At 38.9% G+C, this 24,657-nt stretch overlaps 1 protein-coding gene across 1 annotated transcript in view; it reads left to right on the top strand.

The window, feature by feature from the left end:
* Positions 1-13,662, top strand: part of UTRN (utrophin) — a 354,493-nt gene extending 340,831 nt beyond the window's left edge. The window contains exons 72-75 of the mRNA XM_054393282.1: positions 6,380-6,488; positions 7,912-7,998; positions 10,844-10,866; positions 11,516-13,662. Of these exons, the coding sequence (XP_054249257.1) occupies positions 6,380-6,488; positions 7,912-7,998; positions 10,844-10,866; positions 11,516-11,524 (228 nt within the window). The 3' untranslated portion in view covers positions 11,525-13,662. The remainder of the gene's footprint in view (positions 1-6,379; positions 6,489-7,911; positions 7,999-10,843; positions 10,867-11,515) is intronic.
* The last annotated feature ends 10,995 nt before the right edge of the window (positions 13,663-24,657 follow it).

Here is a 24,657-nt window from a genome sequence, read left to right as displayed (position 1 = left end):
TCCTTTACACCCAAAACTATGAAAGCTTTTAAGTGTGCCAGGAAGCACATATAGAATGATCTTTTCAAGTTCAGTCGTTCAACTTTTTCAGTGATGTCCTTTTACCCATTCACTGATATGCCCACCAGACAGGTGCTGAAGGGATTGGCAGGCGTTGATACAGAGAGGCACAGCATGTCTCGTCCTATGGCCTTGGCAAGCGTGACCCACGCATTTTGCTGTGGTTGCTTTGAGATCTGCAAGGCTGCTGCTGCAGTCAGCATCCAAAGGATGATGAAAGCACTGGGATCCAATATGGTCCAAAACCTGTTTAGACACAACCATATCCTCCACCTGAGGTTATTAATACACTGGTGGTAGTTAAAAAATTAAAATGGCGTGTGGTGGGGTTTCCTGGGAATCATTAGGAAGCTGTAAAAAATTTAAATTTTAAAATGTAAAGCATACATAGCTTTGTTTAACCAGGCCTCTGAAGAGGCCCCTACCATTCCCCCTCTTTAGTTTTCGCAAAAGTCACTTCAGTGTACTGTGTGAGGGCATAAGGAATACAGGGAACATGAGCGATACCCCACAATTGCAAGAATGAATTAATTTTACCAGATAGATAGGCTGGGCTATTTGTCTATTCCTGGGTAACCACTGTTTAACCATAACATTCTAGTGAGTTAACATATAAATCTACATAAACATATTCCCTAATTACATAACATTAAGACATTGAAACATTCAGTCCTGAATGAGATGTTTCCTCCAGGGACACTCGTGCAGTCAGCTTCAGATCAGTGCTTCTGATCTCAGTTAAACAAGCACTGTGGTCAGACTCAGTGGTCAGCTGATTGTCAGCTTCACGGGCACTGCTGTTTGTCCCATCCTTTGAGTCTTGCGCTGGGCCTTGCCATGCTGGCATCAGGAAAAACCTGTAGGTGGGAAAAGGTGAATCCCTTTCCTAGCCCGGAGTTTTCCCTAGGGAAAACCTGTGTACCAAAAAAGGAAAAGAATTTTTTTTGGTCGCTTTTCGTATTCTTATAACCTTATCTTAAAACCTTTATAAACACAAAAACCAATAGAACACTCTATAACGTTCCTAAAATACTCTTATGTCCTGCTAACCTGCTAATATAAAAAAAAAAAGGTCCTAAAAACTTAAAAAACTACATAAAAATTAAACCATCAATATCATGTACAAAAAACCACAAAAAAAAGATAATGCGCGCTTTTCAAAATGAAAACTTATTTACCATATAGAGCTCTTTTTAAAATTTTGCCGGCAAACTCAAAAAAAAAAAGAGAGGTTCGAACCAGAAAAAAAGGAAAAAAAGAAACCTTAACCTATAAACTCATAAAACCAGTAGCACTTATACAGTATCGTGCTTATTGATTAGGAAAAATACTTTAACTCAATCACTAAAAACTTACAAGCAAAAGTCATTTTCTATAACAGTATGCTTTATTACAAATACCAAGTTTGTTTTTTGGGTAGTCAATTACCATCATGCTTATTGTAAAGAAACGCAACAATTGCAAACACTAAAATAATAAATTCCCAAATGCCTTAAAATCAGAAATAATGATAAAAACAATATATAGATATCAGTTGCATTCATGAAATAGTAAAATACCTTTCTTAACAAAACTTAACACTGTTACTTTAAAATTAGAACACAGGTTTCTGCAGACCTTCAACAGGGAGTGAAACAAGGGAGTGAGATAAGGAGGGAGAAGGAAGGGGGGAAGAAAAAAGGAGGAGGAGGCAAACGGCAGTAGAGAAGACACTTTTTTCTTTTTTTCTTTTCGTTGTTCACATGCTGTTGTCTTCAGAAATGTGCAGGTTTTCCAGCTTTGAAGTGAAGGTTCTGACTGCATGAGCACTGCCTTCAGCTCCAAGGTTGCTTTTTCACTAATTTCTTGATGAAAAAACTGTGACATTTCTTTAAAGAATCAAGGTCTGTAAATGCTACTGCTGATAGACGAGAGCGATGGGAGCCGCAGCCGCCGCCTCCTCCACGGGACAAGCCAGAGCCAGCGCGGGGGTCGCCACTTGGCTCCCTGCTGTGGCTGGCACCGCCGCTCTGAGACTCGTGATGGCCCAGCCAGGGGCCATCTCCTCCCGCTGCCCCATACCGCTGTCTGTGCTGTAACTGTGGGGATTTTTTTTCTTTCACCCACTTCAGTGCTACTCCAGGATCATGGCCAGAAATAACTTTGCCATGCTTTTTAAGGAGTGCATTAATTAGTTCATATACGTCTCTCTCTGGGGACAACTCTTGATTCCCCATTTCAGTTTCCCACAGCTCACCTCACTTCCTGGAGGGATGATACGTTGCCGGCCGGCGTCCTGCTTCCTTTCAGCAGCTCATTCAAACATTCTGTGGGATGTCGCAGCAGGGCCACAGTATAGTGGTTATTGCCTCGTCACATCGAGGGTTGCCATTATGCTGCGATGGAGAGACGAGACGAGGCCTGATGCAAGCCAAGTGTCGATTTATTGTACAAAGCTTTTTCTTTATATAGGTTAACGTAATATCAGAAGGCAGCTTGTAATTGGTCATTGGTATGTCCATACTACAGTTGTAAATTCATGATTGGTAAATTCATGAGAGAAAGTATCACACGGACGCATATATTTTTCAGAAGGCTTAAGCAAATGTCAAGCTCTTAAGAGATAAAGGGATTCCATAATTCTGTCCTAAGTTTTGCTTTGTTCTTGTTATCAGGTCCCTGCATAACTCCCTTAGGTCACAGTGGCCTCTAGGGAGCCGACCTGTCTGTGTTTTCCTTCTAGCTGCGCTCTGTTCCCAGGGTTTGCCACCCATCAGGGTTAAAGCATCTCCTTCTATCAGTAAGACAGTGTCTGGGGTTCTGGTCCCTAAATCAATGCTTTCAAAACAACAACAAAACAAAACTCAAAAGAATCCATTTTCATCTCCTTCCTCAGCCATTTTAGATACTGTGTGTGCAAAGCAGAATTATGAAGGACATTTAATGCCTGTTTGGATTTTTTTCTGTCTGAGCTACTGAATAGAGGTTTCATATTGGATTTGATATTGAAGTTTATGGGAGCTAAAGTTATCTAGCTTCTAATGGCTATACAGTCAGACTGTAAGACAGTAAATAGGTGCTGCGTCTGCCCCTCCATCTGAAAACAGAAGAGCTTTATGAAAGGAGCAGAGGAAACTGCTTCTTTTATAGCTGGGAAAGTAAGTCTGGAACACAAGTTACCAACAAACATGAAACATCTGTGATGCATGGGGTAAGGGAATTCGCCTATTTGAGATTTCCTCAGATTCAGACATTGGAGGGGGGAAATTTTTGGTTTGTTTCATTTGTTTGGCTTTTTACCAAAAGCAACAGAAATCAAGGGAAGAGTAGGTATGGGTATGTCTTATCTATCCATTAAGCTGCAGAACACTTCAGGCTTTTTTTTGGGAAAGACACCAGCAGGAGGAGGCAAAGTGAAATAAGGCACTGTAGGTCAAAATTGGTTAAAATAAATATCTCCTTTGAAATGTTTTTAAAACTGCTGTAATAAATGAAAATACTTCAACTTCAGAGTTTTCTGCAGTAGAACTTACCTGCTTCTTTGCATCTTTATTTGGTTTTGCACAAAAGGAGTTTGAAAACTCCTAGCAACTGAAGTTTGGAACATTCTTCTCATCCCTAGAGAGCCATGCTTGGTATCCCTGCTTTTTTTTTCATTCGGGAAGAAGAAAGCAGACACATAGTAATAGTTTGGGCTATTTTATTATGATTTCTGCTTAAGGAATGTCTGCTGGATTGTTTTGAATAAGCATACCTAAAGTTCATGGTGATTGGAGGGGACTGATGATGGAAGTGATTGGATTTTGTAGGTGGTGTGCAACTGTGCTCAAGTCAAGCATTATTTTTATCCACTGTTAAAGCCCTCATGCACCTTGGGGCTGTTTTGTCATTTGCAATAGCACTCCTAAGCGGTACAAAGTAGCCTTCACTACTAACTCATCATTTTGGTTTGTAGGCATCTCCTTTCTGTCCTAATTAGTCTTGACTTTGTAATGCCTTGCTACGCTTGATCTAAGCCTGCATGTTGCTGAACTGCAGTTTTGTGTCAAGTCTGGCAAAAATTTTCCTTCCTCAGTCATCTCTGCACATCTACTGCTTGAAGAGGAACAAAGATCCATTCTATGTGCAAGTTTGCATTTTGGATGATTGAAATTCTATTTGTTTGTTGGGTGGGTGAGCAGCCTCTCTGCTGATGGAGTTTGCCTTGTTCTGTGCTGAAGTAACTTTTAACCCTTGGAGAGTTTGCTTCATCTCTTTAGCATTACAGCTCTAACTTCTTGAACAGAGGGTCCTGGCTATACAGAATTACCTGGGGTTAGTTGCCCCAGGCTTGGTCGATTTAAAATCACCAAACTCCTGTTACCTAAGCTGTAGCTGAGTTGAAGCCTGATACTGATTATAATGTTATATAACTACTTTCTAGGCATGCACTGTTCATAGGAGAGTCTTGAAGGTAAAATCCTTAACTTCGTTGAAAATATTTCTGGTTTTCTTTGTTCTCTATATGCAGGGCCAATATTTATTAATTTATTCTTTCAGTCAAATCTTGAAGTTCGTATTGTCATGCTAAAGAGGAAGATTTGGAGGAGAATTTGGAGGATTTGCTGAGTACTTCAGTGAATTTTTCCTTCTATTTCTCACCAACATGTATGGAAGAAAAAGTATCTTTCATTGTTCTGTGATTTTCAGTTTTATTAAAATGTTTTGTATTTTAAACTGGAAATTGCCTTAAAAAAAAAAAAAAAGGAATGCTGCCCTTAAGGCTGTGAGCTGCAGAGGAGCAAACTTGTGCACAAATTAACTGCCATTCTGTGTATTACCTCATATGTCACGTCTCATAGCTGTTCCAGGTACTGGTTCAATCCCAGTTTTGAAAAGATCTGAAAAGTAGTGGTATTTTTTTTATTACTTCTGTATCTGCTTTTGACAGACTCACTTAAATAATGTACTCTTCAAGCTGCTTGGAAAAAAATTGATTTGCAATAAAAAGAATAAATGATGGGGCAAACGTTTCAGCTAAAGTTCTGTAACTACCTCATATGTAAGTATTAGTTCACATACTTTGTTGGGTTTTTTTCAGGACAATCATTTCTGAAGCTTAAATACTGTAATACTACTCTATTGCTCAAAGAATTACAAGAAAAAAGGAAAAGGCAGGAAAAAAAGTGCCTGAACAAGATCCTTTACAATATTTCTGGGGTGTTACAGTGAAGAAGTGTTATAGTCCTTTCTTATTTTGTGTCCAGTCTGAAGCATGTAAATGGTTATAACTAAATGTATTGTAGAATGTAGCATTCGATGCGTTGAATGAATTTGAGTCCAGAAAAGCTTGCCTACAACAGAATTTTCCAAGTAGATAGGTTCCTTCTCATAGGACATCACATATTACTGTTTTTCTGCAAGTTTGGTGTCCTCCAGACTATTGAGAAGCAGTGTCAGCAGGAGTAATGTTTTTTAGATTTAACAAAGTTTTGTTGAATCTGCTAATGGAGAGAATTCATTGGAGGGCCATGAAGATAATTAGGGGACTGTAGCATTTCTTTTACGAGGAGAGGCTGAAACACCTGGGGCTCTTTAGCCTGGAAAAGAGAAGACTGAGAGGATCTTACTGATGCATGTAAATATCTAAAGGGTGGAGGTAAAGAGGATTGTGCTAGGTTCTTCTCAGTGGTGCCGAGTGATAGGACAAGGAACAGTGGGTACGAACTATAACACAGGAGGTTTCACTTTAGAAAAAACTTCTTTACTTAGAGGGTCATGGAGCACTGAACAGGCTGCCCAGAGACGTATGGAGTCTCCTTCTCTGAAGACTTTCACTGCCCACCTGGGTGTGATTCTTTGCAACCTAATCTAGGTGAACCCTAGCTTTAAAAGGAGAGTTGGTCTAAGTGATCTCCAGAGGTCCCTTCCAAACCCTACCACTCTGTGATTCTGTGAACTTTAGCTGAATGTTCTTAGTGTGTGTGTATATGTATGTATCTACTAACACCATTGTATAGCCTTTATGTGTAGCTGAACTAAGAGCCTTGGCAGACTGTTTTAAGTTGTGCATAACATTGTGTCTCTATAGCATATACTTGCAGTAGAACATTGTTTTTAACAATACCATCAGCTGGACTCTAAGCAGATTACACTTGAATATAAATTTTCTTCTAAGAAGTTGTTGGTTTGGTCATTGTCCCATGCTGTGCAACAGTAGCATAGACCTAAACCAACTTTCAGGAGGAAACAAGGAGGAGCACATGAAAAAGGAAAGGATCAAGATGACTGCGTAGAAGCCCACCCTTAAATTGTGTAGATACAATTTATCTAAATTTGGGTATTACTGTTTTTAATATAGCCTGAGTCAGACTCCCGGGTTAATGGCGCCTCACCCTGTGCCTCACCCCAGCATTCTGCCCTTGGTTACCCGCTTGAGCAAGAGACAAGCTCACAGTTTCATCAGACAGGTAAGTGTTTTGGTCAGATGATGTACTGTGTGGGTCTGTAGGTGACTACTGAAGAGATTTCTTGGCATCATTCTGAAAAGATTTTTCAATAAAAAGGAACTGATCTTTGTGTTGCTGTTGAAAACAAGACTTACTGCAGCTGGAGCTGTTGCTTGTCTACACTTGCAAACAGCTTCGCTATCACAAGAATCCATGTGACTGAATTAAAGATTTCTGTCAAAAGGCTCTTTGGTCCCATCCACTTAAAACAAGTGAATTTACTGGGCAGATCTGTCCTCATTGAACAGGGAACAAGATTCCCCTGGACTGAAATGGCCAACAGCTGTTCGTCCTACAGTACACACATGCACCCAAGTAATCTGTCAGATACAGGAACAAATGTCCAAAACATGTAATTGAAGCTTCCTGATGGATGCTTCAAAAGTTCTTGTGTATCCTCTGCTTATCCTGCTATGTTGATGAGCTCGCCCTTCAAAGACTTAACGTCTTTAGGAATAATTGAGTATTTAAGTGTACAGCCTCTCTACAGGAGGGTATTTCTTGACAGGTTATTTTAAATTTTCCAGTATCAGAACTCATTAATTTCTTTGGGAATTAGCAGAAATAACTACACAGCACTGAATGTTCAAAAGTGGGGGAAAAAATAAAATATTTTTTTGCAAATTATCTTAAGTGTAATTTTCTCCCTGATTTTGTTATTTCTGTGGAAAACGGGATATATTTTCTCTTGCATACTGATCTTTTTTTTGTGTGTTTTTAATTTATTTGGGAAAACATGGAGCTTCTGATTTAATGCAATGGTAGATTTATAAGAGATGCTGTCTAATAACACTGCCAGGAACAGTGCCAGATGTATTCTCTAACACTTCCCTTGGATAATATTAAACAGTATCTAAAAAAAAAAAAATTGCAAGGAGGGTTTTTAATACTAGTGAAATTACTGGTGTATGTTGAATAAAGACCATCTAAAAGATAAATGTTTTTTTCAGAAAAAGAATAATGCATTTGCTCTGAAAGTTAGATGACAAATCATCTGAAAATGGAACAGAATTTTAACTGAGCAGCTACTGAGTATAAATTCCTTATCTTGTAAACCTTTTGTCTATTTTAACTGTAAATTCTTATATACTGCTCCTTCTTGGCAATTTCTTAACCATTGCACCCAAGATTTAACTTTAAGCTTTAGTAAAAGAAATTACTTTGCTGCAAATCAATAATGTAACTTTCACCTCTTCCAAAATTGACATTCTCAATGATAGTTCCTGCACACTAACTTACAAAGGTTTCACATAGTGGTTTCCCTTGAAACATGAGGAAGGTTGGATGAAAATGCTTCTCAGAATGTTGTTGTTGTTTTTCTTCTTCTTTTTTTCTTTCTTTCATTGCTAAATTAATTGCTCTTTTTTTGTAGTTATATCTGCAGATGACTTGTTAGTTCCACCTCATGATACCAACACAGATCTAACAGATGTTATGGAGCAAATCAACAGCACATTTCCAGCTTGCTGCTGTAAGTGTAACAAAATACGCTTCTTAGTATAATACTGAATATGAGGTGACCTTTTGAAGAAAAAAATCATTCTTGTGTTATTGACCAGTAAAAAAACCCTTCTCTCTGATGGGTTTTCTTGTCAAGATGTACAAGCTATATAATTCTGTTCTTTAAAGTTCCACGGTTAGAGACACTGTTTGTGAAGGTAAATAAACAAGTGTTTCCATGTTTCAAGTGGAAGTGATTCACTTGACACATGGAAAAGCATATAGCTCCATACAGGATTTTCAGCTGTATCCACATAAGGGAGAAAAGGCCTAGAATCCTGTTAGCTACTAATGTAAATGTTATATAGAACTTTAGTGAAGGTAGGTTCAGAAATTGTGGGTGCTGGTTTTGTGAAGGTAGGTTCAGAAATTGTGGGTGCTGGTTTTCTAGTAAAACTTGGGAAAAAGGCCTTAGGCCTATTGCCATAGCCAAATCCTGACTGCTTGAAGTAATTATTAAAGTATTTTTTAAACTAATAGACCAGAGGAAATAACACAGCACATAACACCTTTCCCTGCTTAAATGCATTGAAAGTTGATATTTTATTCAGTGTCTATTAAAAAGAGATCAAAAGGAAAACTAATTAGTTTCCTATGCATGGCTTTTGTCAGCTGACATACATTTTCACTGATCCTGTTTCTTCCAGTGTCACTGCACTCACAAGAGTAGCTATCTGTTTTCAGCAGTATTTCCTACAGATTATTTGTTTTGGCAGAGGGTGTGAAGTGGCAACTTTCTTATTCAGTGTATTTCTTTTCAAATGCATACATACATACTTATATATTTACACCTTCAGGTCTTTTGCCTGAAAAAAACAGTAGTGAAAATTTCGATATATTCTTAAACTTTCAACAGTTCTTTCAAGTGAATGTAGTAATCGTAGCCAGTTTTAAAAGGCACTGGTGAGAGGGAGGGTGCTTATGCCCAGTTCTTGCAGAAGCATCGAGGCTGAAATCATAAACTCAATGAACCCTGTTAAAATATATGCCTTTCGTCTCCTGTATGTGCCTTGTTTGGCTGTGAAGAACTGCATCACAGAAGATGCACTCTGTACATCTAGAGAAAGCAAATTAGGATCTAGCCAAAAAAAAGGTTGTCCTTTACATTTTCAGTGCGTTCAACAGCTCAGAGCCCATCATTTTGCAAATTAAGGATTTGGTTTTAAGGGGCATCTCTTCTTGAAGTCAACACATACTGGAGATACTTAGCACAGCTCAAAGACACATGTGTCTGTAAACATCAGTAGCAAATGCAATTCAAGTATCAATTCTTGGTTTTGTAAATCCTGTCTGTATACAGCTATCTGCACATTTGGCCCAAATGAATTTAATGCTCAAACAGCCACACCCTGTGTCAGGGCAAGCTGGATAGTGATGGCTGTTCTCTACAACCAGGAAACACAGGAGTGAAAATGTACTCTCTGTGAAACAATATACTGAATGAGACAGGACAAAATTCCAGTGAAAACCATGGCCCCACATTTCATACTGTGAAATGTATCTGAGCATTTAAAGTCAAAAGAAATCACAGTTCCAAATTTAATGTGTGTTTTTTTTGTTTTGTTTTGTTATTGACATGCTGTTGCAGAAATCAAACCAAACCAGCATGCCTCAGTTAGTAGGTATTGCTTATGTTTTCTGTTCTTCAGTTATTCTTTAACATCGCTTTCTTGAGATACTTACTAGCAGTATAGATTTTTTAACCATGTAAGATTCATATACTGTTTTAGAAGCCCAAAATGAGCATTATTAGTCTGGCCCTCTCAATAGAGTGCATTAAACTCTGTGTGTTTTGCTAGAGAAGACCATGGCAGACCATTTAGTCCATCATCTTTTCCTGTGGCTGTTTCAGATGTATCTGTCTTTCTGGATGACAGTTGTCTAACCTGTTCTTTAAAACTGCCAATGATGGAGACTCCAGGGACTCCCTATGCAATCTGTTTTAAGGGCATCACTGTATTCCTAACCCTAAGAAATAATACACTTACCCTTTTATAATTATACCCAAACTGAATTTTATTAGAGTGATCTTCATGTTGGACATACTGTGTCCATTTTAGTAAAAAAATTAAAAAGATACCTTTTCCCAGTGTCATCACTACTAGTCTCTAGTGCCTTGGCTGCAGCTTTCACTAAGAAATTACTAGCATCTAAGCCTTATGTGTATTACTTTTACCCCATCTATATAATACAGCTAGTCTTCTTATTTGCTGTATTTGTGTTTATGGGTTTCAGGTTATAATTCTTCCTGAAATCAGTAATTCTGCTTTGTCCAAATACCCCTTATAAGCAATAATTAATATAGTAAGGCCAGCATTTTTTTAAGGGTGGCAGTTTTGGTTTATTGATTGTTTGGGTTTGTTTTTCCTTGGATCTTTTGATTATAGATATAATGCCTCTTTTCCTTCCTTTTTTATGAGATTGGTCCTCAGAACTAGGCAGGTGTGAACACTGCAGCAGTCTTGCCTGTGTATCTGAGTGAGTTCCAGAACAGAGCTTTTTGAACAGACGATGTCATAATGCATCACTCATAAGTCTATATGGTCACAAGTGGTGAAAAAACAGAGTTCATGTCAACTATGTATTCATAATGCTACACATTTGTTAAAAGTAAATTTATGAAGACAGTTATGTATAGGCTATTACAATATACTTGTAGTTAAATTAGTTTTGTTAAGATAAGGGTTATTCTCTTCTTCTGTAGTACTTATTTACCTGATACTGGCTTTGTTTTTAAACTGCCAAGATGCAGAGTCATGGAAATTTCTAAACTGTTGTTGTTTGTTTGTTTGTTTGTTTGTTTTTTCTATTTTCAGCAAGTTTCACTGGCAGACCACAGGTATGACACATGTTTACATATTTGCATCATTGAAAACAAAGTAAAGCAAGTGGAAAAGTTCTGTTAAGCAAAGTGGTCGGGTTTTTTTCCTCACAACACTATTTGGATGCTAGACCCATGGAAGGCTAGATTCTGAAATATCCCAGTTAATAGAAAATTCCTGGTAGTTCAGGCAGTACCTGAGGATGGGGATGATTCCCAGATGGTCTCACTGCAAATCTCCCCTTACAGAACCATTGGAGAAGGCACATTTTGTCTGTTCAGAAACAGAATCTTGAAACAGGAGCATGGAAACAAGCCTCACGTTTGAAGGAGCTGAGCCCAGATCCAGACTCTCTGTACTCTCCATTTTTACCATTTAGGCTTCAGATAGGACAGTAGCTTGCTGAAACTTTTTTTGCTGGGTGTGCAGAACATGGAGAGTCTGTAAGTCATATTTACTGCTCTGTCCTTACTCAACAAGAATTTTAAACACTGCAGTATAATAAAATTAGGTTTCTCTTAGCTGCGTGCCTCAGTGATTTGCTGAGTCTTGAGCCAACACCTCTAAATTTTTTAAAATACAGGGGGGTTGTAAAATGACATCAGAGTGGTTAGAATTTTGTGTGTATTATCATGGTACTGACTTGGTTACATCTCATCATGACAGGCAATGTGAAGTTCATTTGGACATTGGCCAGTGCTTCCTGATGTGCAGTAGAGTCCTTTTCTACAAACCCCTGATCATGAGTTCCGCTTCATCAGAAGGCTGCATGGGACCCTGGAACATGCTGTTCGCTCTGACTGTGTGTTCTACTTGAAATAGTAAAACACTGAATACCCAAAGACAAGGATGTTGTTTTTACAGTACCAGGTTTTCTTCTTCCCTTTCTATGCAACTGTAAATTAATGAGCAGTGGAGTATTTGTCACTGATTTGTATAAATATACAGCCATGGGAAAAGGGGCAGGGGCTTTCTATACCCTCTTTTTGATAATCGTCAGGAGAACTGCGTAAAGAGTTTGAAGCAAAACGTTACATGGATACATTCCTTTCAGCTCTTTGCTTTTACTTTGTAAAGTACACTTAGTTATGTTCTCACCCATTTAATATTCTGTACTGATTATTTATATGCTAACTATCTGATCACACATATTTCAGAATATCCTTGATTTGTTTCAGTATTGGCTTACGAAGTTCCCATAATCTGCATTCTTGTTACTGGTTAACAAAACTTGCTGTTGGGTGCAAGCTACAGTATTTTAACTCCATTAAACAAGATAAACTATGATTTTGAGTCATAATCATCATCCTCATACACAAAAATGAAATTTTAAGCTTTTAGTTATTTCCAGCCAACACACTCCATTTGGAGGATTGTTTTTTAAGCCTTACTTTACTTGGAAACGGGAGATAGCTAAAAAGAGGACTTAGATGATAGCTTAAGTTGTTTTTGGTAAGGTCTAAGTTATGTAATCTTTCCCAACTTTGTTCAGAGACAAAGCTGTGCTGTTCCGCACTGTGCCAAACTTGCTTCAAGTTCCAGAATTTACAGTCTGTAAAGTAAAGCTAATTTCTGTGAGATCCCCTTCTTTTGTCTGCCTCTTAGAAATGAAGAGACAATTAGAAAGCCCTTTCCAATACTATGAGTGATGGAACATATTCTTCAAAACTGCAATGCATTTAGTTACTATCATTTGGCATTGTAATCTTGCAACTCATCTTTACCTTTGAAATTATTTATTTATGTACTTTAAATAGAGGTAATTACATGAAAATTATGTGACTGATCTGCTGATCTCTAGTTTTAAGGTGATCATAAGATATTTTACTGCCTTCACAGAATTTGCAAGACTGCATGGGCACTTGCTTTAATTTCAGCACATACCTTTAACTGGTACAACTGCATGCAGTATATTTCATGTATAGTGGAAAGAAACTAAACTGTGTTGTTCTTAATTGTTCCTGAAGAAAAAAAGAAAATAATCTCCAAATGGTATTGGAAGAGTTGTAAATTTTCTACTGCTGCCGAAAAATACTAAAGGACATTAAGACAGCAGGCCAGGAATCTCTAGTTTTTGTGAAGTGGCACCAACTAGACTGTCCTGTACCCACAGTATTCACTCCTGCACTGCTGCTTCTTGAGAAGTGATTTGGGCACAGAGTTGACCACATTCTAGTGTTGGCTGTGGTGCCAGTTCTTGCTAAACCCTTTGGCAAAATATTTAACCACTCTGCCTCTGTTTTCCCATCTGTAAAATGGGGATGATAGTACTTACCTCTCAAAGGTGTTGTAGGGCTTGCTCTGTTAGCGTCTGAAAAACTCTGTGTAACTGCCTAGTATTACTCCTGAGTGAGTGGATCAAAACTGTCAAAATGGGAAGAGAAGTTGCTGGCTCCTATAAATGCTTCATCTGTTAAAAAAAGTAGTGTAGATACTTTGAGAAGAAAAAAACACCCCACATTTTACAGAAGAGGGAAGCCATGACCACCTTTCTACCTCAGGCCTATCTTCATGAGTAGTATTGGAAATAGCTTTATATTCTGTTCTCTGCAAAATACTTTGCTGTTATCAAGCTACATCATTCTCTAGACAAAGAATCCTTAAAAATGCCCCCCTACATAAGTAAGAAAAAAGTCTCGATAGTGAATTTGGTGGCTTTTATTTTTGTTCTCAGTATGAGGTTATGTATAAAGTTGTTTTTCTGCCTGTGTTTGTATGCAACCTTTGTCCTCTGCTGCCAAGTAAATGCTGCTTCAAACACTACATTGTAACATTCTTCCTCTGAGACAATAATAAATAAAAGGAATATATTGCAGTAACATGAGAAAAAATGTGGTGTTCTTTAAAGTTTGGTGCTCTTCAAGGATGGCACTTCTCTTTGCTAAATGCTGAAAACTGTTTAACACAGAGGTGCTGTGATAGTCCATTTCAGTGTGCTAGCATTTTTTTGGAGTGTGGTTTGCCTCTATATAAATGAATTTAAGCAGTGTTTTTTCTTCATAAATCTGTAAGCATTTTTTCCGATTTTTCATCTTTAGTGATTTAGTCTGGACTCTTTCTCAGTTTCATGACAGATATTAAATTTGATCCCTGAGATGCATATGTTATATGTTATATATACGTATTATGTTACATATGTTATATATACATGTTACATGTTATATATACATATCTAATATGTTATATAGATGTATTACAAAACAGCAGTAATGCATGAATCCCTGCCCAATATTTGAACTGCAAATTAGTCTTCAAGTTTGATGGCGTTCAGACCACAAGCTTAGCTGAAGCACAGCACCAGGTATTCAGTCAGGAAACATAAGCTCTAGCCCTGCCATGTGCTGATTTTAGGTATTTGCATTAAGCTAATGTAAATTATGTTGATGACTGTCTTAGAACTGCTGTGTTTAAAGAGGGAAAAGGTCCACAGCCCTGAGAGTTCTGTTTACTTATAGCAGTAGTTGGCACTGTTTTCATGTTCAGTATTTATTAAAACATTACTTTCTTTTTTTAACTCAATGTAAAATGTGTCAGAGTAATACATTTTCCCTCTGTTTGAAAGGATGCTTAATAAAGAAGTTTTAGGGAAGAATCTGTTTTCTCACATGGCATTGAAGTGATTCAGCAGTTAACAAGGAATTTAATCATAGAAATGGCAATATATTGAGCCAGATTGAGTTCTGTATTTAGAATAATAAATGTGTCAAAGAGGAGGAGAGTTGTAGATGAAAGAATTTATTAAACCACAACATCTGTCTTTTCAAGGACTAAACATTTCGATTATGTTTGTAGAGTTGAAGGCAGCAGAAGAAGGATATGGATCAGTACCAGGGCCTGACTTACAGCACAGTTTATGAAGTGCCCAGATGTACAACTTGTACCCTCCATCACTAAGGTAACAGATGCCAGATCCCTGTAATGCTGTCACCTGTGAGGAAGGTACTCTCAGCTTAAAATCACACTTTGGCCCTGTGCCATGAAAGGTTCCTGGTTCTTGTCAGGAGGAACAAAGGGGCACCTACCTCTCACCAGCTTGTTGTGGGGGTTTTCTCAAGTTGGGTAAGGCCAGTGGCAGAGCATAGCAACCTCTGGTCCTTAATGAACAATGCAATGGTAAGCACTCCTTCCCTTCTCTGCACAGCCTTTTCCTTTGAGCACTAACAAGCCTCTTATGCTGTTATTTTATTTGAAGATTTTTAGGAGATGAATTAGACTGCTGCACTGAAGAGCTCTCAGTCCAAAATGTGTGTCTATCCGTCTGATCGGGAGAGACAGCCTCCTCCACAGCCCAGTATGCGTGGAGTGGTTGATAACATACATGTTTAATTTTTCATTACAAAACACCCTTCAGCTGAAACATTACTATCAGATCAGTTCATTTTCTCAGAGAAGATGCAAGATGGATGCATTTCATTAAAATCAGGGTTCCTTTACTGTTGGGGATTAATCTTCAGGACTTCCACCATGAAGCAGCTCTTCTTCAGTGGTATTTCTTTTTGGACCAGATGTTCAAATCTCAATAAAAAGATAGTGGGGCTGGTGTCTTAAACTAGTTCAGAGATACTAGACCCAGACACAAACTACCACTATACAGACAGCTGTTCCTATCACTAGAGTGTCCCAGGTCAGGGGTTCTGTCCTCTCTTCTGTTAATTCTACAGCTGAAAAATTAGAAGGAGAAGGAAAAGTTGAATTCGGGCAAATTAAAAATACTGTAGTGGGCAGTCTTCAGATTTATGCAAAAGACCAGAATATTCTTTTAAACATTTTACAATACAAGCTGCCCTTTGGAGGGAGTTTGCTCATGACATGTGTTCTTTGTTCTCTACTTTGGAATGGAGTTGCCCCAAGAAAAACCTTCTCAAAGGTAAGCATTTACACCACAGCAAAACTGAGCAACGGATCATGTGTACTGTCATGCAGAAGTGATGCCGTGCCATATGGCTGAGAATTCTGCCATCTTGTCCCACAAAATCAGCAACAATATGAGTCTAACAAATGAGTCTAACAGTGGGGTCTGAAAAAGAAAAAACAACCAAACAACATTTAGTGAAAAAAATATTTGAGCAGGAAGGGACCTGTTCCATCTTACAAGCAAAAAAATCTCTCAGGAATCATGAACCATATGCTGTATTCCTCAAGAAAATGTTCCTCTGGCCAGCAAAGGTGAAGTCTTCCTTGCCTCACCTGTCTTCGGGAGCCTATCTTCTGTCTTTAATGTCACTTAAATGTTCATGATGTGCCAGCAGAAATCAAACTCTTCTCAGGTTAGATCTATGCGTTAGAACAGATGCATGGGAATACAGCAGTTGGTTTCAGGAGAGGAAGCTAGTGGTTTCATCAACTGCAGTCCTATGTACCTCTCTGAGACACTAGCAGAGGAGCTGCCAGAAATGGGATGATTCAGCTCATTCTTCCAGGCATCCTAGTGCTGCAGCAAACTGTTGCAGCTAACACAAAGGGATATTTTGAATTGAAAACTGCTGTATGTTAGTGTGCACACTGCAAGTGATAAAACAGAGAGATGAATAGCATTCCTAAGTGCCAGTCTTAAGTAGATACACAGGAAAAATAGCACCACCACAGCAAAACAGACACTATCTGTCCTATCTCATTGTCATCTCTGAAACATAAAGTTGAACTATTCATACTCTCATTAGTCACTCTCTTTATAGAGCCAGATAAGCACTTCAAAAATACCTAATTATCCACCCTCCAATAACCAGTATTTACCTTGGACAGTCAAGGTAAATAGCTCATTGGAAGATGTCTTCAGCTTACAAAAAAGTAAATCACGAAACCACATAGCATTGCAGCATCACCTCATCTGCACAGAATGGAATTCTTTTTGCCTCACAGTAGCTGAATATATCTTTGACTATGATTTAAGCTCTTTGGAACATGAGAAAGGTAGCGAAAGGGACAGCATCCTCTACCACATTTGTGTGTCTCATAAGCTAGATATAATGGAGTTAGGGAGAAGGCTGCATAAATGAGGCAGTCTGAATTTTACGTGGAAGTGGGCAGCCATTTGATTAAATACAATAACCTTTCTGAATCCTACTCTAGGTGAAGTAGGAGTCAGTGGATAGCTCTTATGACTACATGCCAGAGGCTGTAACCAGGAGGGGTTGGTCTCTTCTCCCAGGCAACCAGCACCAGAACAAGAGGACACAGTCTCAAGCTGCGCCACGGAGGTTTAGGCTGGAGGTGAGGAGAAAGTTCTTCACAGAGAGAGTGCTTGGCCATTGGAATGTGCTGCCCAGGGAGGTGGTGGAGTCACCATGTGTGTTCAAGAGGGGATTGGATGTGGCACTTGTTGCCATGGTTTAGATAGTCATGAGGTTTAGGGTGACAGGTTGGGCTCGATGATCTTTGAGGTCTCTTCCAGCCTTCTCGATTCTATTCTATTCTATAATATTTGGTGTGTAACCCTGGCCCTGCAAAAACAGGTAGCAAACCCATACATTTTTCTTTGCCAAAGATGACATTTTGCATGTTGAAAGACTATTTTTATAATTAGCAGTTCATAGCAGTTGTGCTTCTCCCTATGTATTTGCCAAATGTAATTGATGCTAACCCACAATGAAATTTGGTTCATTAAAAAATAAAGAGAATGGACAAGATACAATAGTAACTGCCACTGATAAATCCACATTACTGATTTAAATGCAAACAAAAGTAGAGAAAGCTAAGGGTTACCCATATCCTCCTTCTTGAGTATTGGAATGAGATTTGGGCTCTTCAGTCCTTGGGATATTTCTCTGATTCCCATGACCTTCCAAAGATGCAGAAAGTGGCCTTTCAATGATACCAACCCAGTTCTGGCAGCACTCATAGATACATCCCATCAGATTCCATAGACTTATATATATGTCCAGTTTGTTTAAGCATTCCATAACCTGGTCCTTTTCCACCAAGGAGGAGGACACTCTTCAGACTTCTCTGGTCTCAAGACACCTGGGATTCTTGAAGATCGGTCTTACAAGTAAAGACTAAGATGAAGATTATATTCAGTACCTCAGACTTTTCTGTGTCCTTTGTCACCAGCTCCTCTTCAGCAATGGACCCATGTTTTCCCCAGTCTGCCTTTTGCTGCTGATGTACTCCTCAAAGACCTTCTCATTTTCTTTTATACCCCTCACTAGGCTTTGGCTTTCCTTACCCTGTCTCTGTGGTTTTAGGCAGTATCTCTGTATTCTTCCTGGTCCCTGACCCAGCTCAAGGCTGGTGTCCTGAAGCCCAGGGATGTGACCTTGCTTTTTGCCTTCCTCCTTTTTTCTTTGAATCCAAAGCTTTACAGTCTCATGGTTGGTAACAGCTAGGGGATCCCCTGACCTTTACCTACCTTAACCATTTTTTCCCTCTCTATAAGTAGGAGAGGTGGTCCAACAGGGTCTCTCCCCTCACCAGATCCTCAGTCTGGAATTGTCAGAGTGCACTCCAAGAAATTTTCCCTCCTCAGTTAGCATAACACTGAGCCAATGCATTACCTTGCACAGTGCCCTGAAAAAATCTCTTGCCAAGAAAAGTATGATGGATGAGTAGAGAGGGACATTTTAAACACATGTGCTTTGGCTGATTTTGTTTAATATCTCTCAAAGTATTTTGGTGAGGAGTCTATTGAATGACTATGATGCACAAACAGGCACACAGGAAGAAAAATTGTCCAGATGTATTTCTGCCTCTCCAGTCCCAGCAGCCAGGCTGGAATAGAAAGCATAGCTCTGACCTACTTGCTTTCAGCAGGCTGTAATTACAGCACCTATCAATTTTCTATAAAAATACAGATGGGAACAAATGGAAAACCCGAGTGGCTGAAATGTGAGCAGAATAAGAATGTTATTTCATCCCCTAAATCTCAGGTCCTGTGAAGATGATGCTTGCAGGCTGAAAAGTAAAACTAGTTCAAAGGCAGTAAACCATCAAAATAACAGTTGACTTTATTGTGAAATATGAGCCAGGGTTTGTACACAAACAAGATATACCATGGTATCCATCTGTCTGCTGCCTGCACTCACATTTTTCCCTTCCCAAAATGTCTGCTTGCTTGCTGAGGAAGGAAAATTAATTATTGCTTTAGTAAAAGACAATTATTTCTTGTTTTGGACACCCGTTTGATTTCTCACAGTGCAGTCTGTGACAACCAGTTGGTGGCAAGGTGTCGAGCCAGGTCCCCAAAGCTGGACGCATCACCTAGTGAAAGGGAATAATCACTCCTAGTAGCAGGTGATAGATGAGACTGCTGGCTTCCAGGTTAACCCACTAATACAGACCTCGGTAGCATTTGCAAAGAAATTCTTCTGATAACTATTTACGTTATTATGGCAAACACTTTGATTCTGTTTTCCTACAACTCACAGTGCTTGTAACGTTATTTAGAAAAATGGGATTAGGAGATAAATATTTTCTAAAACGGCAGTATCATTTGTTTGCTTTTCTGCTAGGCTTGCTTTCCAGGCATGTACTCACAGATGCGGTTTTGGTTGGCTTCTTCTATTCAGATGTTCGCAGATTGTAAGCACACTTCAACATAAAAAATGTCCAAAACACATCTGCCTTTTAAATTAAATATTCTGTAGGATCATCAGTGTTGTTGATTGCTTTATTATTTATGACATCTCCCATGTCTTAGAAATTACCACAAAACTGGACCAAACTGGTACACTTTCCATTTCTTTGCCCAAAGCAATGGTTTCATAGAACACTTCTTGGAAAGTTTGACTAAAATAACAACTTAGTATAATGTCATTCTACACAATTAAGTTTCATTTCTTGGAGGCTGATTAACACTCACTAATGAGATCTCTTCATGACACAGTTAATTTTAAGGCTCTTTTGGTTCAATACAAACCAAACCAGGAAGGCATAATCATGCCTTTCAAAAGCATTTGAAAAATACATCAGGATATACACTGAAGTTTAAGTCTACTGGCATTCTGCAGTTGTTGCATTTATTTCAGTTCTAAACCCAGTTGCAATGGAAAAAACAAGTGATAAATTAAGATTATAGCACATCTGTTTGCACAGAGATCAAATAAAATATGGCACTTACGTTAATGCAGTAAACACCTTAAATCATGAGTTTTTTGTTTAATATGCTTTGCCTGAATATAGACAGATGCTTAAGAAAATCAGTGTTGTTTTTCTAGTTTCCAATAATAGTATCTGTGCCTTTCTCAAACAATATGCCTAGCAAACCAGTTAGATAAATGATCTGATTTAACCCAAGATATTCCACACTCATCTACTGTCCCCTCCTAAACTAGCAGAAGCGTCAAGGCAAAATCAGAAATACCTAAAAGTTCAATCTTGTAGACTACCCTTCCAGTAAGAAATGCTTAAAAAGCAGTATAGATGATGACATGGATTGTTTTGAATTATTTGATATATCTACTGCAGACAACTTGTAGTACAGAAGTCAAGGATAGTGTAAGAAAGATTTATCTATGATAATATAGTTTTTAAAAATGAAAAATTAAAAAAAGTCATAGATGTTTCATAAAGCTTGGCCCCTCCATGGAGCTTATTCCCAGTCATAACTTGTCTTTCCTCAAAGGAAAAGCTCTGCCAGCTATTCATGGCTCCTGCCCTATCAGCTGCTACAGGCCTTGTCCTCAACACCAAGGGGCAAGGCAGAGAAGACGACCATCCCAGTCTGAGACTCTGCAGCAGAAATCCAGGACCACTTAATAATCTTGTTCAGCAACACTTAAAAAGGAAAGCGGTGTTTATCTGGTGGGTATTAGCACTGTAATGTAAGTAATTAAGTAATAATGACCTTAGAAATGCCCTTGTCTTTGAGCAGAAGACAGAACAGAGACTGAAGGTTGGGGTGATTATCTCATCGGTTAGCTTCAGGGAACCAAGTACTAAATAAGCATTATATCAAAGACAGTAAGTAAGTTGGTCAATTACCTATTCTCACATCCCTACTGAAGTTCTTTGACTGAAGACTGCAAACATTTGTGTTTAGCATTCAGCTTATTATTTAGAATGCTGTATAGAAATGAACTGTGCATTAAAAATTTATCTGTGAGTTACTACTTAATGCCAATACAGTCTGTATTCATGTCTCTAAGTGGGGGGATGTGTAGGATACAGTCTGTATTCATGTCTCTGTGAGTAGGGGGATGTGTAGGGTACAGTCTGTATTCGTGTCTCTGTGAGTGGGGGGATGTGTAGGATACAGTCTGTATTCATGTCTCTGTGAGTGGGGGGATGTGTAGGAAACCCTTTTTCTGTCATCATAAACTGTAAGTATACGTTTAAGCACAGGGACTGGAATTGCCCTTTTGGTTCTCATAGTCTCTTGATTTGACAGGACTGAACAGGCAAATTTAATATGCGTGTTGGTTTAGTGTCCTGGTAAGCTGCTCACATTAGAAATTACAGCAAGGAATATCAACATGCTCTGAAGAAGTGAGTTTTGCTGGAAGTTTCCTTATGGCTACCTTCCTTCTCCTTCAAGAAACCTTAGTGATGCCAGAAAACTTCTTAGATGAGAAAAGCTTCTTAGACATAGAAACTTCTTAGACAGGAGGCACCCTTAAGGGATCACTCCCAAAAGTGCAAGGGGTCCCTGAGGCGAAGTTTTCACATTTATACAGAAGCTTTCACAAGTCAGGCCTACCTAATACAATTATTATTCCTACCTGTTACATGTTCATGGAACATGACTCACTGAAGTATGTGGACACCTGCGCCCATGCAGAGAGTGTGGGGCCCCTATCCCGAGGCCACTCTCACATGCTTAAGATCATAACTCCCTTTCTTATTTATGTTTAACTTACTAACTGAAGAAAAAGTTTGAAAATGTAAACCAATGTATTCTACAGCATGTGGAATATTTCTAGAAATTCCAAAACAAGCAGCGAAAAGAAACATGAGAATCCATCTGGTGTGTCCAAAGCTTTTGAAAAACAAAGGAAAGGAGAGGGAAAAAAACCCCAAAAGCCTTTAAAATGCAAGCCTAAGGAATGCAAGCTCAGAGTAATAAAACAGGCTTAAGGCCAGATTTTTAAGGTGACACTAGAAGTGTTTTGGGAGTATGTGGGCACCTTCTCACTCCCACAGTGCACAAGAGGCAGAATGCAGCCACTCTGCCAGTCTGAGTGCACCTAGAATGACTCTCTCCTTTTCTCTGGTATTTTACCAGTTCTATGTTATTCTTCACATACTACTAGTAAGAGTTAAGAGATTCACAAACCCATTGTCTCCCTATGGCATCTTCGTCTGGCTAATGTAAACTAATGTAGCTGCAAAGGTGTCAATGAAAGCCAAATTTCAAGAAAATTAAGTTGCCAATGAGTAATCCAGGACATGTGGACTTCCAGTATCTTAAGGGGGTCTACTAGAAAGCTGGTGAGGGACTTTTTAGGGTGTCAGGTAATGATAGGACTAGGGGAACAGGTTAGAAAAAACAAACAAAGAAAAAAAAACAAAAAAAAAAAACCCAACCAACCAAACAAACAAAAAAAAACCAGAAATGAGTAAATTCAGCTTGGATGTTAGGAAGAAGGCTTTCACCTTAAGGGTGGTGAGATACTGGAACAGGTTGCCCAGGGAGGTGGTGGAGGCCCCATCCCTGGAGGTTTTTAAGGCCAGGCTGGATGTGGCTCCGAGCAACCTGATCTAGTGTGAGGTGTCCCTGCCCATGGCAGGGGGGTTGGAACTAGATGATCCTGGAGATGCCTTCCAACCCTAACAATTCTATGACTCTAGGCCTGATTTTTGCCTTTGTTGTTGACAGAACACAAGAAAACAGCATAATCTCTAACATAAGTCTATTTTTATTTAAAGGAAATCAAACACTTTTGATATGGCACCAAAGGCATAGACTCTTCAGAGATGGTCTTTTTCCAAGCAGAGCTACACTCTATTGTGGGCCTTGGCTGTTTATTTGTAGGCATTAACAGCTTGCTATCTGTGGCTGTCAAATTCCTTTGACCTTCTGACCCAAGGGCACTGGTGTTTATAAAGATGAGCCAATTCCTAAGGTATTCTCAACTACAAATCATTACAGAGAAGTATTGTTTTAAAGCATCAAGAACTGTTCTGACATAATTACTCTGTAGGGTGCAGTCTAAAGCCATGGTTCTCAAAGACTCTAATTATGCCAGAAGGCAGCCAGCATCTAGAAATTAAAACTCATTATAAAGATTGCCACATGCTTTGAATTCTGCCATTGGGCCTAGACAAGAGTTTCTCACAATAGCCATGAACTAGGAGAAATCTCATTTATAGACTTGCCATGGCCATAAGAATTCTTCAGTTCATCTCATTTGTAGGTCTGACTTCATAAAAACACCCCCATTCCCAGCACAGGAACATCCAGCTCCAGACAGTCAACAGGATACAAAGGCAAGATCACCTTTTTGTTTGGTTTCTAGAGCAGTTCTAATACTGAAGCTCTCTGAATGGGGACAACTCAGGTTTTGCTCACTTTTCCACGTGTTTCACATACATTTTCACAGCTGTGGTATATTTTCCTCAACAGGATTCCATATGACAGTATCAACATGTTTGTATAAGAAGAAAAGGGGAAGGGGAAAAAAAAAGATGACCCCAAACAATGTAATACCAATCCTGCTTCTGGTATGCTTTAGCCCTTCAGCTTACCTTGTCTTCAGTAGAAACACTGTGTCTGTGGATGTTTACACCCATTAATGATATCCATCCTTTCACTGGTAGTGTGAGCACACCTACCTGTAACTCTTGGTGTTCTCCCTGAAATCGTTGATACTTTAAAAAAGCTTTTCTGTTAAGGAATTAATGTCAGAGGTTTTGTATGTCCAGTTTTTCCTCTTATGCTGCAGATACTGAAGGATGAAATTATGACAGTAATTATTACTTCTATCTGTGTGGGAGATACTTTTAGTCTTATCACAATGACATACTGCAGTCCAGGGTTAGTATCCTGTGTCAGAGTATTTTACAGGATATTTAATGGGTAAGCACTTTAGTCTGCAAACAGCTAGGTGGAGTCTAGAAATGAATGATAAAAGTTTAAGACAGATTTATATTAGTACAGTTTTCTACAAGCTGCAGGGCCCAATTTAACAATCTCCCTTATGTCATTAAATATAAAAACTGCACTTAAATGACCAAATAATCTCTACTGTAAACATCCACAACTGTCAGGGATGTTCCCCTAGTGGAAACAGCTGCCAAGGAAGAGATCAGTCTGCTTCATTCAGAAAACAAGTCTTAGAGAAATTCAGGTATCAGGTATGTAGACTGAAGAGTCCAGGCACTCTTTAATAAGAAATTAATTGTAGTTAAGTCAAGAGACTACTACTGTCCATGAAACAGTCACTTCTTGTCTGCATTTATTTGATGTCTCTGCTCTCTTCGATAGTCTGTTTTATATTAAGATAACTGCTAGTTTGTATGTCTGACATGCATAATCTGGACCAGATGATACTTGGGTTGCCCTCCATGCTAGTTTTGCACTGGGCTACCAAGGAACCAAAATTATTATAGAACTGGAGCATCTCTTCTATGAGGAAAGGCTGTGAGCTGGGAGTTTTTTGTTCTGGAGAAGAGGGGATCAATGTGTATAAATACCTGAAGGGAAGGTGCAATGAAGACTGAGTCAGGCTCTTTTCAGTGACACTCAGTGACAGCAGGAAAGGCAATGGGCACAAATTGAAACAAAGGAGATTTCCTCTGAACATCAGGAAACACTTCTTTACTGACCAAGCACTGCAGAGTTTGCCCAGACAGGTTGTGGAGTCTCCATCCTTGGAGATATTTAAAAGCTGCCTGGGCACAGGCCTGGGTAACTGATTCTGAGTGGCCCTCCT

This window comes from Indicator indicator, chromosome 2 (genome assembly GCF_027791375.1).
Source record: "Indicator indicator isolate 239-I01 chromosome 2, UM_Iind_1.1, whole genome shotgun sequence".
In the NCBI taxonomy this organism is placed as follows: Eukaryota; Metazoa; Chordata; class Aves; order Piciformes; family Indicatoridae; genus Indicator; species Indicator indicator.
Note: the sequence above shows the minus strand (reverse complement) of the source record. Positions and strands in the feature narration are given on the sequence as shown.